The sequence below is a fragment of the Brachyhypopomus gauderio genome, unplaced genomic scaffold, assembly GCF_052324685.1.
Source record: "Brachyhypopomus gauderio isolate BG-103 unplaced genomic scaffold, BGAUD_0.2 sc63, whole genome shotgun sequence".
Classification (NCBI taxonomy): domain Eukaryota; kingdom Metazoa; phylum Chordata; class Actinopteri; order Gymnotiformes; family Hypopomidae; genus Brachyhypopomus; species Brachyhypopomus gauderio.
In genome coordinates, this window is record NW_027506884.1 from 1,946,872 (window position 1) to 1,964,825 (window position 17,954).

The 17,954-nt window shown below is 41.3% G+C and overlaps 1 protein-coding gene across 3 annotated transcripts; it reads left to right on the forward strand.

Moving 5' to 3' along the window:
• The first annotated feature begins 384 nt into the window (after positions 1-384).
• Positions 385-6,880, forward strand: sstr5 (somatostatin receptor 5). Of its 3 annotated transcripts, XM_076988725.1 has the most exons (4): positions 385-913; positions 2,256-3,399; positions 3,672-3,772; positions 4,485-6,880. In XM_076988725.1, the coding sequence occupies exons 2-3, from the start codon at positions 2,326-2,328 to the stop codon at positions 3,729-3,731; spliced, it is 1,134 nt and encodes a 377-aa protein (XP_076844840.1). In that variant the 5' UTR covers positions 385-913; positions 2,256-2,325; the 3' UTR covers positions 3,732-3,772; positions 4,485-6,880. The 3 variants fall into 3 exon arrangements, with proteins under 3 accessions (XP_076844840.1, XP_076844841.1, XP_076844839.1); XM_076988726.1 differs by lacking the exon at positions 3,672-3,772 and having other exon boundaries at positions 386-913; positions 4,444-6,880; XM_076988724.1 differs by lacking the exon at positions 3,672-3,772 and having other exon boundaries at positions 388-913.
• The last annotated feature ends 11,074 nt before the right edge of the window (positions 6,881-17,954 follow it).

Consider the following 17,954-nt stretch of genomic DNA (forward strand, 5'->3'; position numbering starts at 1 on the left):
CAAGACGCTTTTGGGGGAAACTGTAGAAAAGAACTACAGTGCTCACTAGCGCCACATACTGGAAGCAGCTTTTCTGTGGAACTCTTTTTATTAAATAAATAGCTTCTTGTGATACCGAAATTTCTGACATAAGACTGATGCATTCATGTGTGTGTGTGTGTGTGTGTGTGTGTGTGTGTGTGTGTGTGTGTGTGTGTGTGTGTGTGTGTGTGTGTGTGTGTGTGTGAACATTGATTTATTAATTTATTTGATTAGTCTGTTTGATTTCCAAAATCTTTTAATGTAACATATATAAAAAAGTTCAAGGATCAGTCTGTGCCACACGTAGTGCAGCTCTGGATACACCTCGGGTCTCTCTAAACCGAAACCTCCCTGGATACAAAACTCCACGACAGGAACTATGTCATAACAGTCAAGATAAATACCGCACGGACCCTCCGACTTCTGCGGGTAAACGTCTCAACCTGTGTGTCTGAACGGAGGGAGCCGTGCACTGCAGCTCTTCAGCTCAATGATCTGGATGCACAAACGGATTTACTTTGCGCAACGAAATGCGAATGCACTCAAACATGATATTCGAACATGATATCTGATGTCTGACATTTATCAGATATTAGGGTAGAATGACAAGTCTTATAAGTGCGGTTTTGCTCGTGTAAAGTATTTTTCGTGTCGCGCGCACCCATTTTCAAGATAACCAGCATAGGTAACATGATGCGCTCACACTCCGAAGTTCTGTGAAGTCGCAGTAAAACGTTGTGCCAAAATCTCACATTTTTTTCCCTCCCTGGAATTCCGGAGAACCCGAAAGGAACGTAAACTGCATGTCAGTCGCCATCTGAAATAACAAACGCTTCCGATCCTTGCTTAGGGACCCAAAACATCACCCAGAGTACCATGGACAGCGATATAGGTACGTATTCTTGTCATTAATATACAATTACTAATATACTAAATGTATCGATTTATCTGTTCTGTGATATTGACTGTTATTAGTTAACTTTTTGTGTGTATGATTTCCTATGCCCGAAGCTCACTATAGCCAAAAAGTTCGTTCAATTGAGAAAAATGTATTACCTTTTCAATCACAAACAATTTTTGTGGGAAAATGTTCTCCTGACTATCATCACTGAACCGATGAGTGCTCAAATGAACGATTCACGTGGAGCTAGTTACTGTGTGTCTAAAGTTTCACACGTTCTGAATATCTTCGCTTACAGTTTAACTGCAGACGGATGAAGACGCTCGTAGCATTAAAACGCATAGCTAATATGAGTAAACATATATTACTGCTCAGTAGATACATAACATGGGACATAATTTATTAGAAACAATTTTAGTCCTGTAACGGAGGAATTTTATGCAGTGTTTAAACAACAACTTTTTGGGTGTCTTCGTTGTGCTCGCAGTTTTGGCGAAGTAAAACCTTACTTAAGGCTTCTTATAGTTAAACATTCACTAAATATCATGTACATTTAAGAGGTTTCTATGAACTAGGCTCCGTTTGCAAGGAACTGTTTTGACTCACAACAATGCCATCGTTAGCTCAGTGTTTTGATTTGTGGTTCACAGAATTTCAACGTCACGCAGTATATTTGTACAATAGCTGTTGCCCTGTTCTCTGCATGCCTCATCTCCAGGGAGAAAAGGCACTAAGTGAAGGTCACATAAACGCGTATTGAAACTGCACTGGGGGATGGTTGTCCTGCAAAACTGGAAAACCAGCCGTGGGAGACATGCAATAATCCTACTGATTCATCATATTACTTTAGTGCTGTAGCTTTCATGCAACTTTGGGGGCGACATTGCTCACTCCAGTCAGCCTAACACAGCAGGAATTATTGCGCGTGTGTGTGTGTGTGTGTGTGTGCGTGCAGAGCCGGAGTGGCTAATCGGGAGATTCGGGAGGATTCCTGATGGGCCGGCTCATGTCAATCTCTAGTTTGGGCCGATTGGGAGGGAAAAATTATTTTGGGCCGGATTTGGGCATGAAACTCCCGGACTGAAAAAGTGGCCCACTGTGTGTGTGTGTGTGTGTGTGTGTGTGTGTGCTTGTATAATATATGTATGTATGTATGTGTATGTGTGTGTGTGTGTGTGTGTGTGTGTGTGTGTGTGTGTGTGTGTGTGTGTGTGTGTGTGTGTGTATGTATGTATATATATATTCTAAAATAGAAATATTAAATTGTATTTCTCACATTTTTTATTAGTCATATTTTTGTATTAGTTCACACTATTTATTATTTCATTTTCAGCCACTTGTTTGAAGATGCGTTGATCACCGTGAGAGGATTCTGTTCTTCTACGTTTCAAATTTCTTCAAAGATGGAGGCCCAGCAGAACGCATCTTTTCCTGTTTATGTAAACAATTCTTCATTCTCTGACCAAAAAGGACCTGATAACTCAACCACAGTGCCTGACAGTACAAGTATTGTGGCTGTAATTTACCTCGTTGTATTTGTACTGGGCTTAATGGGAAATACACTTGCAATCTTTGTGGTGTTGAGATACGCTAAGATGAAGACAGTCACCAATATGTACATCCTCAACTTGGCCGTGGCTGATGAGCTGTACATCCTCGGTCTCCCCTTCCTCACCACCCACAACGTGCTGTCCTACTGGCCCTTTGGCTCCTTCCTGTGTCGTGTTGTTATGTGGGCAGACACCATCAGTCAGTTCACTAGCACCTTCTGTCTGACAGTCATGAGTATCGATCGCTATATGGCTGTGGTCCATCCTATACGCAGTGCAAAATGGAGGCGACCGAGCATAGCCAAAGTCATCAACTGTATGGTATGGGCTGTCGCTTGTATTTTGGCACTGCCAGTGATAATTTACTCAGATGTTCAACCTGATTTCAACACCTGCAACATGAGCTGGCCAGAACCTCGCAACGTGTGGTCAGCCGCCTTCATACTGTACACTACCATCTTGGGCTTCTTCTGTCCTTTACTGATCATATGCATATGCTACCTCCTCATCGTTGTGAAGGTGAAGTCAGCAGGAGCCCGAGCAGGGCTCACGAACCGGCGTAGGTCGGAGAGGAAGGTGACACGCATGGTGGTGATCATCGTGGTCGTGTTTGTGCTCTGCTGGCTTCCGTTCTTCATCCTCAATATTGTCAATCTCATCGTCATCCTCCCAGAAAACAGCCTCATGACCGGTGTCTACTTCCTCACTGTTATCCTATCCTATGTAAACAGCTGTGCCAACCCTGTCCTCTATGGCTTCCTGTCAGACAATTTTAAACAGAGCTTTCGGAAAGTCCTCTGTGTCCATAAAGCCAATGGGATTGGAGATAGCAATCCAGGACGGGTACGTGTTGAGAGTGCCAGTCAAAACGACCCCTTCTTCTCTCCGAGGAGCACAGATTACAATATCCGTGTCGAGAACCATCAAGTAAGTTGTTTACATTTGTCAGTACAATTTACAAGTTTTTTAAGGCACAATCGGAGATGTTGGAAACATACTTTATCCTCTTTATGATGCATTACCATCCAAACATACATGTACTGTATGTTGAAACCTCAAGAGGGTCTTTTAGTTTAAATGCTTCCATTTTGTTTCATTACATTGTCATAAAATACCAGCAGATATATTAGCAGATTATCTGTCTTGAATAACTAAAAATGAAGCTCAAAGTAATTGTCACCTATTACCCTGAATTCTAGCCAACAGGTAGATGGCAAATGAAAATGTTTAATAGCATAACCATATGCAGGAGGCTGTAGGAGGTTGAGAACAAATTGTCCTACAGACAGTGCAAACAGAGGTCAGCAGTGCTTCTGTTCTGTTCTTAATCTCATCTGTAAAATTTAACTGATTTATTGAGGTGTGTGTGTGTGTGTGTGTGTGTGTGTGTGTGTGTGTGTGTGTGTGTGCGCGTGTGTGTGTGTGTTAAGACAGACACAGTTACAGAGAGAATAAAAGAGGAAAACACTGCTTGAGATGTTTGTGTGATGTTCAATAACTGATAGTCTAGTTAAGTGTCTGATACCTTCTGAGAGCATGAAAATGTCTGTAATGATGATACTAAAAAAAGAAAACAAATCTCAGTGCATGTCCTCTACATATTGAAATTATTTATTTATTTACTTATTAATAAATTAATAATAGGTTGCACGTTTTGCACTGTAGAAACTATTCCATAACAAACAATTTTTTGATTACAAATTAGGCATTGCAGAGAGCAGGACACCGATCATTACCAGCTATGAATGGTAGATTAACCAGGGACCTCCCATTTACAATACTGTTCTCTTCGCACACACAAACCTGAATCAGTGCTGGTGTTAGTTTGATACAGTAATTGCAATCACCTGCAATTAGCATCACATTTCAGCTTACTGCCAAGTTTGGACTGATACTGGACTGAATTTTAACTATGGAGAGAGAAGTTTGCAAAAAATGGAGGCTTAAAGTATCTATTTATTTGTTTGACAGGTCCACTCTCTGCACATTTAAAGTCTACCGTTTTTTTGCAGAATATTCAGATGGAGCCCAGCGGTAATACCAAAACGGAGCTTTTGACTTCTGTGATTGGTCAGTCCACAGTATGAGTTTTCCACCTTGCCACAGAGCCAAACTGGAAAAGGATATTGAAATACTGACAACATTACAAGTCAAGAACACAAGCATATTTTTTTCATAAAGTGACAGACTGCTCCCTTGTTAATTGACTTAGGGTCCATAGAGCACAGCCGTTTTCCTTTCTATGTACATTCTGACGGACTGATGGGGATATGGAAAATGACCCTGTGCTGGAAATGAGAACACATTATGACTCCAAACACACTGTTTAGGTCTGACCCAGTTAATGGGTATGGGAACTTTGGGAAGTTGTACAACTCTTGTATGACCTCTGACCTCAGGCTTGAGCCTTTTGAGACTGGTAGAAGAGGAAATTCTTCTGGCATGCTGTGTGTAGAGATGGAATGTCAAAATGAATGAAGTGCAGCTACAGTATGTATGGTTGGCTATACTAGCAATCTCACGAACTCTAAAAGCATGTTAAGTGTCTCAATTGAGTATTAAATAGCTCTTCTGAAATATCAGATGGGTATAAGCTGAGACAATAAAGGAAATACATTATATACAAAAATTGGGCTAGTCTTTTACAAAAGCTAAAACAGCTAAAACAACAGTTTTATTTATTAATAGCAGATTGTCTTTATTTGTAAATGCATGTGGTTGTAATAAAAAAGTATCCAGAATGTTTCTTAGTTAAGACTGATGCATAACATGCCTAATTTCATATCAGAACAAAGCTAAGTGTTCACTAAAAGACTGTACAGGCAACAGTTAATGCATATGAAAAGAAGTTGATCATTTGGTGTGGTGTGATACATTTCGTATTTGTATCATTTGCAACACAGGCTGCCGAAAGGGGGTGTTTTTGGTTGTTGATTAACTGTTTAATGATGAAAGTAGTCTTTTACTGTTTCATCTGTTGTGTGTCCAAAACTCTGACATATTTGTTGTAGCAATTTACCAAGAAATAAAAGTTTCTGCTTGTGTTAAATGATACAACATTAGATATAAAAATGCCTAAGTTCTATTGGTTGTTTGGATGACACTAAAAATTAACTAGTTCAGACTGCCAGTCATGGTCATACATGGTCTCAATAGTAGTTTACTTAGGAATTTTTCTCAGTCTATGCAAATCCTTTTAGCTGTTGGATAATAATTATCTACATTTATTTTATGAACATTTTTTACCACAAAACAATATTACTAAAATGTATTTGCAGTCTTAATTGAGGCAACATTTGTCATCTATGTAGTGCTATGTGATACATGATAAACACACACAAATAAAGCTTAACTAAGAAGAGAGTTGTTTACATAAACCAATTGAGTTATCAATCCTAATTTGCTTTTGTTGTACACATAACATCAGAATGGTTGTTTCTTTTTTAGTGGACATGGCTGGCATGTAGAGTTGGCTGGACAAACCAGTTATCCAGGCTGTTTCAGCACAGTGAGCACAGAAAACCACCTGCTAGCTGAGAATGACACCAATGTGGTCACACACCTTTTTTGAAGCACACAAGTACATAAAAAGGGACTGCAAGAAAACTGTTATGGATAATTTATCACTGTAAGGTCATTGTCATTGAACTAGATATGGTCCGCTTAAACATGACCAATTTTGAATCTTCATGGGGATGTAAATTGAAAACTGTAAAACTGAAAAATTATTTAAAGACAAAATGAAATTAACTACTACTACTAATAATAATAATGAATGATAAAATAGCCATTTGAAGACACAGAGGTTAAAGTTAAAAGCTAATTTATGGATATCACAGTACTCTGTTCTGCCTTGTGAAACTACTTTTCTCTGCTGCCCCTATAGCTGAGTTGTTTACTGAAAACCTGTTTCCTCGGGTGCTGAACGCTGCAGGTGCCTGGGTGGAAATACAGTGTACCCATGTCCACACAGTGTAGTCCAGGGTCTTGCATGCTAAATTACTCTGGCTGGTGCTGATCTTCAAGGTCATACGGTCAAACAGGATTAGGAGCGAATAAAACACTTTTTAAAAGGTGTTAAACCAATACAAAAACCCGTTCCACAGTTCTGTGTCAGTTATTCCTGTTTCGTTTATTTTGAGGTAACTTGGAAAACTTACACACACACACACACACACACACACACACACATATATATAAATAAGAGCACATCCTTATTGTTTTATAGTGTATGGTAATATTGGAAGGCCATGCTTCAGGTGTTCCTTTATATGTTAAAAAACTCCTACAAATGCATTGATGCATGAATGTTTACTCTCCTATAGCCTTAAATAAAGGTTAATACATATAAATGAGTGGGGTAAGAGTGACTGAACTATTTACATTCCCTTCAAACATTTTATGCTATAGGCAGAACAACTTTAAAAGATCCAGTTTGGACTACTGCATTAAACATGTTGGCTATTCCCATGGGTGTGATGTCTTAATTTAAATGTAATTTCCAAACAGCTTCAACATGAAGCTTGATTAAAAAAATAAACTTCTTTGAAATCACTTTGTCATCATGGAACAAAATCTGCTTTACATTTTCCTTTAGGGGTGTTCAGATTGTAGCATGTAAGGACCCTGGTGAGATGATACCGGGAACAGAACACAGATCTCTCCCAGTTGCAGGTCTTCAAGTACTCAGCGTGGGAGAATTGAAATGGCGTTGTCCTCCACTTACGTTTCCAACGTCATTAAATGGGTGTTTTGACCTAATCGTAGCGATAATGAAAACCCAAGGCTAACCACTTTCATTTCACCAACAGGCTCTGCTTTTCCTGGAATGACTGGTCATCTTGAAAGGAAGATTAACGTAATAAGTAATCAGAGATCACGCTGTCTAAACTCTATTGATGCAAGGATTTGAGATGGGCATGTAATTCTGTATGCCTGTCAGTAAAGCCCTTTACATTCTCTTGAATTCACATGAATGGTTGCAGGCCGTAGGAGATCAAGCCAGTGACAGGACCGAGTGTAGGACTTTCATGCAGGGTCACAATCTGGCTCACTACAGATTAGGAATGCTACGGTACACCCAACTACATGGGCGTCACCATAAAAGTTAAATCAAAGGTAACAGAAGTGGCGAATGCTGCTTTTGAGCTCATGAGAAAGGATATTGGCTTTTTAGAAAAAAGAAAAAAAAATGTGCCTTGCGATGTTCAAAAATCCCTGTTTAGCCCTACTAACTTTTCTCGTTCGGTGCTAGGTATCACACTTGTATAGTAAAAAGGTTCTAATTGATCCCTGATCCCTGAGTCAGTGAACCTCATATGAAAGTTCCCAACTCTGGGATTTCTGAACTGGGCAGCAGGTATCACATTGCAGGTACTTCCAGGAAGCCCATTTCCCTTTACAGAGCCCATGTATGGGTGGTTCTGTTTAAATTTTATATGGAGTATAGAAATTATGTTTATGTATTCTAGTTAGTGCACTAATACAAAGGGTTAAAGTCCTATAAAGCAGCCTAGTTAATATTAGCATTCAAAGCACAGTGAGTCACTCTACATGGCATCTGTAATAGTGTAAGTGCGAATGACCTCTTTAAAGAACATACTGTGAATTTCCACTGTTCAGAATTATACAAAATGGACATTGTGCAATTATGACTGGGTGTTATCAAAAGCTTAGTTTTCAGTTTGTTACAGGATAACCTGTAGATCAAAACTTTAACCACAAAATTAATTGATGTGTGTTGCTGGACAAGTGAATTTCCTCTTGGGGATTAATAAAGTATCATCTAATCTAATCTAAAAAGCAAATGTATTTTCTTCAATCTAATATAGGGAGTGGGAGTGGCTGAGAGCGTGTGTGTGAGGGAGTGGGAGTGGCTGAGAGCGTGTGTGTGAGGGAGTGGGAGTGGCTGAGAGCGTGTGTGTGAGGGAGTGGGAGTGGCTGAGGGCGTGTACGTAAGGGAGTGGGAGTGGCTGAGGGCGTGTACGTGAGGGAGTGGGAGGGGTTGAGGGCGTGTAAGTGAGGGAGTGGGAGTGGTTGAGGGCGTGTATGTGAGGGAGTGGGAGTGGTTGAGGGCGTGTACGTGAGGGAGTGGGAGTGGTTGAGGGCGTGTATGTGAGGGAGTGGGAGTGGTTGAGGGCGTGTAAGTGAGGGAGTGGGAGTGGTTGAGGGTGTGTATGTGAGGGAGTGGGAGTGGTTGAGGGCGTGTACGTAAGGGAGTGGGAGTGGCTGAGGGCGTGTATGTGAGGGAGTGGTTGAGGGCATGTATGTGAGGAAGTGGGAGTGGCTGAGGGCGTGTACGTGAGGGAGTGGGAGTGGTTGAGGGCGTGTATGTGAGGGAGTGGGAGTGGTTGAGGGCGTGTACGTGAGGGAGTGGGAGTGGTTGAGGGCGTGTATGTGAGGGAGTGGGAGTGGCTGAGGGCGTATACGTGAGGGAGTGGGAGTGGTTGAGGGTGTGTATGTGAGGGAGTGGGAGTGGTTGAGGGCGTATACGTGAGGGAGTGGGAGTGGTTGAGGGCGTATACGTGAGGGAGTGGGAGTGGTTGAGGGCGTATACGTGAGGGAGTGGGAGTGGTTGAGGGCGTATACGTGAGGGAGTGGGAGTGGTTGAGGGCGTGTACGTGAGGGAGTGGGAGTGGTTGAGGGCGTGTATGTGAGGGAGTGGGAGTGGCTGAGGGCGTATACGTGAGGGAGTGGGAGTGGTTGAGGGTGTGTATGTGTGGGAGTGGTTGAGGGCGTGTACGTGAGGGAGTGGGAGTGGCTGAGGGCGTATACGTGAGGGAGTGGGAGTGGTTGAGGGCGTATACGTGAGGGAGTGGGAGTGGTTGAGGGCGTATACGTGAGGGAGTGGGAGTGGTTGAGGGCGTGTACGTGAGGGAGTGGGAGTGGTTGAGGGCGTGTATGTGAGGGAGTGGGAGTGGCTGAGGGCGTATACGTGAGGGAGTGGGAGTGGTTGAGGGTGTGTATGTGAGGGAGTGGGAGTGGTTGAGGGCGTGTATGTGAGGGAGTGGGAGTGGTTGAGGGCGTGTATGTGAGGGAGTGGGAGTGGTTGAGGGCGTGTACGTGAGGGAGTGGGAGTGGCTGAGGGCGTGTACGTGAGGGAGTGGGAGTGGTTGAGGGCGTGTATGTGAGGGAGTGAGAGTGGTTGAGGGCGTATACGTGAGGGAGTGGGAGTGGTTGAGGGCGTATACGTGAGGGAGTGGGAGTGGCTGAGGGCGTATACGTGAGGGAGTGGGAGTGGCTGAGGGCGTATACGTGAGGGAGTGGGAGTGGCTGAGGGCGTGTACGTGAGGGAGTGGGAGTGCACTGTAAAAAATCTTTGTTTGCTTATGTTCTGTGAATATAAAAATTTATGTGGGCAAAGCATGAAACATAAAAATAGTTACTCCAAAAACAAAAAACGAGTTGTGCCATCAGCTGCTGCATTTTTACCATTCAACTTAATATTTTGTGTTCAGTGAATGAGCATTATGGTTCTCAGTCAACATGTCAAGTCCAAAGTAAAAAACTGTGTTGGGTGAGCAATAGTGGTAGTGGTGAAACTAATGCGCATGCTCAAGAGAAGATTTTCTTGGCGCCTTCTGCACCAAAACTAAAATGAAGACCCAGCGTTTCACCATTCATCTAGAGGACTTCAAACGTTCACTGAGTGAAGTTAATGTGGATCTTTACTAAGCTAACACAACTAACTTGGTGGTGTTTGTTGAGTTTGAATTTTGAACTAGGTCATATTTCAACATATTTTCCAAACGTATAGTTATCAAAACTAGAGCTAAGCCAACAAGTTGTTTTTCAGTGTTTAACTTTGCTATGAGTTTAGTAATGTTAGTGTTAATACTGTTGTGGTTGGCAAGGACAAGCTACCGATTAACGGTTAATTAACCGTCACGCGTTAACTGTCCGTTTGGAATTTAACTACCTCACATCGGCAAACTGTTAGCATGCAGACTAACGTTAGCTACCTAGCTAGCTAGATCTGCGTAGTAATTAAGCATTTGCTGAAGCCCAATCGATTTCTAATTAAGTACTTTTATAGATACTTTTTCCAACCACATAGGCCCACAGGTCAGTTCTCCCGTTTCCCTGGATGTGTGTTGTATGCGTGTTAGTGTCCCCCCTCCCTTAGAACCAGTGTGGTTTTGCCGTTATCGTATTGCTAATAAATTAGCATTGAGCTAACGTTGGTGTCATGGCTCATTATTGTCTTCCTGACTCGACGACGTTTCAATTTTTATTACATTTATAAAGCAGCTCTCATATGCCTGTTTGGTAATATTTTATATTTACTTTTTGACATTTTTTTGAATTTTTTTCATAAAGCATAAAATATATAGTTCAGGCAACTTGGATACTAATGAATAATTACCTGAACTAAACAATTGTAGCTGGAACAACATAAAACATTTTGTTGGACTCACTAGGTGTATTTGGTTAATATATAACATTTTGTTGGCTCAACTTATTTTCTTTAATTAGACTGAATTCTGTAGTTGTCAGCAGAACTTAAAATTTGCAATTTGCAGAGCTTAAATTAGACCAACTAAAAACATTAGGTGCAACGGGTCACTAAGATTTTTTTAGTTGGTGAGACTTGAAATTTTTTACAGTGTGGTTGAGGGCGTATACGTGAGGGAGTGGGAGTGGCTGAGGGCGTGTACGTGAGGGAGTGGGAGTGGCTGAGGGCGTGTACGTGAGGGAGTGGGAGTGGCTGAGGGCGTGTACGTGAGGGAGTGGGAGTGGGATCTACCTGGAGCGCTGGGGCCGCCTCACCGTGACACTTAGTTCATTGGGGGGGGGGGGGGGGGGGGGGGGGGGGTGATAAGGAGTTTCCTGGGTTTCTTTTTCATATGTGTCATGTTTCATACATGTTAATATAAACATTTAAAATACTTTGTAAATACATTTTAAAAGGAGCATACTAAGAACACTTTTACTGTTTACTGTTCAGAATTATATGAAAATATGACATTCTCATCCAAGCCTCAGTTTAAACAACAAAGCTGCAGTATAAACAAAAACACAACTTATCTGAGGTTTTTGTTACAGTAGACAGTAAGGAAAACCCCTATAGGAGGCAGTGGCATTAGACTGGCTACAATGACAACTCACATGCTGCACATCTGAACGATTAGCCCATAAATAGTCTATGTTGCAAGCTTTATAAGCTCAAGAGAAAATTCAAGCTTTCTGCATACTGGAATCTGTATGTTACGGTACATACCTTTCTACATTGCTATTATTACAGCCTATTTCACAGCCTCTAGATAATGGATTTGACATTAATAATTTAAATAATAATAGACCTGGGGCAGTCATGGCCTGGTGGTTAGGCAACTGGTCTTGTGACCGGAGGGTCGTGGGTTCGATTCCCAGACCTGAGGCCATGACTGAGGTGCCCTTGAGCAAGGCACCTAACCCCAACTGCTCCCCGGGTGCCGGTCTAGGGCTGCCCACCGCTCTGGGCACGTGTGATCCACAGCCCCCTAGTAATCACTAGTGTGTGTTCTAACTGCACAGATGGGTTAAAAGCGGAGGACAAATTTCGATTGCAGTGTAAAAATCACAATTGACAAAATATGGCACATATACATTTACCTGAGATTCTAAATCCCAAAGCTTTCCTGTATAGCAAAAAAATTAATCTCCTCATCAATAAGCTGTTGCAGAGGTTTCTGTTAAGAGATTTACATCCTTTAAAAAGTTTAAATATGCAGCAACTTAACGTGTACTTCAAATTCATACACAAATGTTTTACTCTTTAAAAATCCTGCAGGGTTTTATTCTTTGTTCAGTGTTGTTTACTTTATATCAATGATGTTGCAAAACAAGTTGGTAATTGATTATTAATATACAAATAATAGTATGATGTATTCTGTATGTTATGCTTCCTGTGCATATATAGAACTATAAAAAATATAGTTTAGTGTTATACAAAACGTCGTGCCTCAGTTTTTAAGTACCCTCAAGACAATCATCTATGAGTATGAGTACTGTAAGTACACTGATATAACTAAAATATATTGAATGTTACAGTTAATCACCAGCTCACACTATAAATTCTTGGGAACTTTGAGCACAAACAATTGGCATTAACACAGAAGTGAAGCATATTTGTAAGCCCTGTTGAAATGCACCAATGGACAAATAGAATAGCATAAACTACACTTATAAAAATGTGCCCCAGACATACTTTAAAAAAACTAACATTCCCACACATGCATGTTCACACACACATACACTCCACACAAATACACACACTCACACATACACATAGGCATAAAACATCTTGTCTCTGTGCTAACTTAAATTCCAAAAGCCCAAAATGCACTGGCACTAGGGGAAAGATGGGAAATGAACATGTTTTGGAAGACAAGATGTCATACAGTAGATGGCACGCTAGTATAATGGTATATCTACAACATCTGCCATAATTCCAGGAGGTAAGTACTTTCGAGCTCCCTGTGAAAGCAAAGCTGGCGTTGTCGCTGTGTTTTTAAAATCCTGGCAGATCTAATTACAATAACTGGGGGGAAAAGGAGGAGGGAGAAACACAATGACAAAGGATTTACAAATATATAAGTTATGGAAACAGCAGCTTTTAGGGCAACACAGCTGGAAGAAAGCAGCTAACAGCCACATATTACTGATCTGCAGTGATCAGTAACCCTCTCATATGTGGAGAATATCTGTGTGTAGGTAATTGTGTGTTTCTACAAGCCACTGTTATTTTAACAGGGCAAAGAGCCTTTCACTTGCCTGATTTGATGTATGAATGAAAGAATGGGTCAAAGCTGCGTGACTTCCCACAGCCACATTCACAAACGTTAGATGCAGAACTGTTAGCGTAGTAGTCTTACAAAGTGTCTATTAGTGTTTGACTGACACTGACATTGTCTTGAGTGGTATAGTAATCTATTTGCCTAGCTAGAAGATTACGCTGAAATACTTGAAAGAAGACTGCACTATGGACAGAAGGAAAGTGTCAGAAAACATTGTCCCCTTTCTAGTTTAGTGTTAGTTTTCTTACATCAATCATTTTGTAACAATGCCTCTACTTTACATAAAAAAACTGCTGGTATAGCCAGCGTTGCCTCACAGGAACCCTGTTTCCATTAAAAAAGAGTAGTGCCCATCAAGAACATTGAGTAAAATGTGCCTGGTTATGCTTGGTCTTTTGTTCATATATTTAGAATATTGAAAATTTAAGAGATCACCATCAGTTTCAAGGTTCTGCAAGCGGCTGCCGTCATCAGCCAGAGAACGGTTGGATTTTAATGTATTTCGCAGGTGTGACGTAGAGGAGGCAGCAGAAGGCGTAGTTGGAGCAGGAAAGGCTTTAATGTCCACTGTGGTAAGCAAACATAAAACAGCTCCCAACAGACAAAAATGAGAAAGGTGCAAGAAGTGCTACAATATCGTCTGGGGCACCGTAGGGGTGCAAAACACAGTCACACACAAATGCACGGGCTGAGGAAGACAGTCTCTCTCACTTATGGCGCAAGGAATATTCAGCACTGAATGGCGGGACCTGCAGAGTTAAATAGGAGGTGAACAAATGAGGAACAGGTGCAGGTAATGACTGTCAATAATCGGGTGACTGTGATCGTGGAAGTGAGGGCGTGGCTGAGTGACGTGATTGACGGGAAAGGGGTGTATCCCCTGAGACCTAGGACCGGCCAGCTGTGACATCAGGATTTGCTTTCCAGATCATTATGTAATACTTTCAAAATAATTTTTAATTATGTGTGAAACCTGGAGCACCATCCAAATGTAACATTTACATGTGATGCCAGGAGGCACCATCTGTGATAGTGGCTTAATGATGGTCACAGGTTGGCTCTTAACAATAGGCACATACCAGGGGCTGAGGAGTACCAGGTTGTGGTCATATCTACCCAGAGGGGGGAACAGATGTATGCATCTTTAACATTGCAGTACAGCAGATCCAGTGTTTACTCCTCTCTGGTTGGACAGTCCACATACTGAAAAAAGTATTACATTATTATTGCATTACATTACATTATTACAGTAATGTTATATTAGAGTATATTACATTATTACAGTAATGTTATATTAGAGTATATTACATTACATTATTACAGTAATGTTATATTAGAGTATATTACATTATTACAGTAATGTTATATTAGAGTATATTACATTACATTATTACAGTAATGTTATTGAATTGAATTGAATCTCTTTATTCGCCAGGTATGTTACACATACAGGAATTTTTCTTGGTGGGAGCAAACATGTATGACATGTAACGACATGTAATGAACACAGACAATGAACAGGTATTTACAGTGAGATAGGACGATAAGATACAGGACAATAAATACGAGAGATACAGGTACTGTACGTGGTGATCGGGGGCTGGTGATGTGTGTATGGGTATACTGTACAGGTGGGTAAGAAGTAGTTTACACGATTATCTACATTATCTACATTATCTTATATTAGAGTATATTACATTATATTATTTTTATTATATTACATTATTATACAATTACATTGTAAGAGAAATTGCCTTGCAGAGTTTGACTTGTGAACAAAGGCTACACAGTGCTTCGTTTCAAATAGTGTGCAGAGTGCATTTTTCAAGTTCAGGCCTTTTCTTGCTGTTTAGGTCAGACAGTTGATCAGACCGTCATCACAGAGATGCAGACCTCTGGCAACTGCTGACTTGTCTAACCACAAATCTAAACAAGGATATTAGTTACCACTGTGGAATTTGTGGATTTATTTCTGAGTTCAGTTGTTATCTAGTAGCGGGAATCCACAATACCCAAGCCACAGCAAAACCCATAGCCCAAGAATTCCCAGGATCTACTAGACTGAATTGTCCTGGGAGTGAAGAGTGGTTCTCCGTAGTTGTATAATAGAACCTCTTCTGCCTACGACTTCCTGGAACGGCTGCATTTATTTAAAGTGATGAAAACATTCTTCTCCCAGAGGAATTATGCGTGTTCAAGGTCAGCAGCTCCATCCATCATCTTTCTCATTCTCAAATCACTCTTTCACCATTCTTTAGAAAATGGGTCTTTGCCCCTTAAACAAAGCAAGACGCTGTAGCCAGCAAATTGGCTGATTATGTGTAATGAATGACACTCAACCCCTATCCTCCATCGAAGCCACAGCGCCAACTAGAGGTGCCACGCCCCGCTCTCAATCACAAGAATATTAATCCCACTCACCTGCCTCTAGTTACTCACGCCCTCCCAGCCCTTTAAAGCCACACTCTTTCTACTTCCTCATTGCGGTACTATGCTGCGTACCCAGCGTTATATCTACTGTGTTGCCTGTTTACTGACCTCTGCTTCCCCTTTAGAGCACGTATCCAGCCTGCCGTAGGATCTGTGGCAGACCCAGCTCTCCTGGCCAGACTTTGGAATACACTTACTACACCGTCTGCTCGCCTCGTACAGATGGGTTTCAGTGCTTTCTGAGTAGCACTTGCACTACACTGCCGTTTGCGGTGGTCGTGTACAGAGAAATAAAAGCGGATCCTGGATCTTGCTGTGTTGCATCTTTCCTTGAGCGTTACATTATGGGAACAGGGCAGCACTGTTAAAGATAAAAGCAGCCATGGTTCCCCTACTCTGCCTCGCCCACAACCACGATCCCAGACTGCTTAACATGTGGACATATTGGGAAATATGTGCCTCCCAGACAAAACAGCAAAAATTAGGGATGCTGGATGCTCAATGAGTCTTGTTAAAAGTACCTGGTCCGGCCTGACCCCTGTTAATGTCACATCACATCTGACCACTAGGCAGAGCTATTCTGTAGGATCACAGTTGCTGATATCAGCAGGTGGTCAACATGCAACAGGCTGATCAGCATTCTTATCACTGGAGCTCACAGTAGTGTCTCTTTCCCACAGGTGCTTTCTGGGGCTCAGTCTGGCCCTGTCTTGGTGTTGTATTGGTGTCAAAAGGACTGTTCCAGGCAGCACAACCACTAGGCCTTGCCAAGTTTGCTGCCTATTTTAATCCAAATAGTACACCCCACCTGTTATTTGACACTAGAGGCTGTGGTGGTGTAGTGTAACCCCATTCTTACCCAGGACAAAACACTGTGGTAAGAACCATTCTGAGTTTAAGTGCTCCAGACTTTGGACAATGTGTTTGTTAGCACCTTGTGCTACATAAAACCACATCAATCATCACATCCCATTTATTGTAACTGTACTGTACCCCTCTTCCCCCCTGTCTGGCTGTGCTTGGTACGGTCCACTGTGTGCTGCTTTCCGTATGTTCGATGTTTCACCTGTCTCTAATTTTCCCCTCATTAGTGCATATATATACACCTGTATGTGTTAAGCTCCATTGTCGGGCTTTTTGGCTACTTGTGTAGCTGGCCACCATGTGTATTGTCAGTGTGTTTGTCTGTATGGTCGTACATGTTCATCGTTCGTTCCGCTCCCTCATTCACCGAGACACACATGTACTGCTCTGAACCCAGATGTTCCTTTGAGGAGCAAGGATAGTACTAACATCAGGTTGGTGTTATCAGCAGCACAACCACCATGCATTACCAAGTTTGCTAGGTAACATTATCTTTATCATCACTCTACTCTTCCTGGTCTCAAGAAATGGTCCTTGAAATTAAAGCATTAATACACATAAATAATCAGCTTTTAGGTATGTTTATGTGATTTACCTTTGAGAATCCCTTGCACCTTTCTGATCACTCACTTCACTATATGAGTAGTTTGTGCTCTCCGGCTATTAATTCAGAAATATTGGTTGAGAAAAAAGATGGCATTAAGACCCAGGTTGTTCTCAGGGGAGTAGGAGACCAGAGTAAACAAATTCCTATCAAACCTGTTGGGTTTGGCAGATTCTAGAGATGTCTGAACAATTGTCTCTCATTCATGGTTCATAATTCTTCAATCTTATCTTAATAATCATTGCTTAAATTCTGTGTAGAATTCCCCAATCAAAACTGATAATGACAACTGATTGTGATTTGATTTAAAGTGTAGTGGGAACTTCATTGCCATTTAATATAATTAACACATCATTTATCTAAAAAGATAGACCGAATAAGCCGTCTAACTGGTCTTGAGGCATTTGACTTCAACAGGATGTATGTGGACTCAAATGAATACAAATGACACAGGACTCAAATGAATAGTCCTTGTGAGATAAATCAATGATGTTCCTATAAAAAGCACCAATAATTAACAAAAACAAAATCAACATTCTATTTTCATCTCTTTTAATGTCTTTGGCCCCAATGCAAACAAACAATCATTTGTCCACTTCTTTAAAAGTCCTTTTCATTTATTTGTTTGAGAAGTTTTGGCTAAGATACAGTTACATATTGTTGCACAGTTTTGCTTTGTTTTTAAGTATCTGGTTTAATACACATTTAAACAAGGTGCCAGTTCTGTACTCCCTGTACTCCCTCCTAATTCTGCTAGACAAATCTATTTTAATCTATTTAGAGCTTTGTTTACTCAACATGGACAT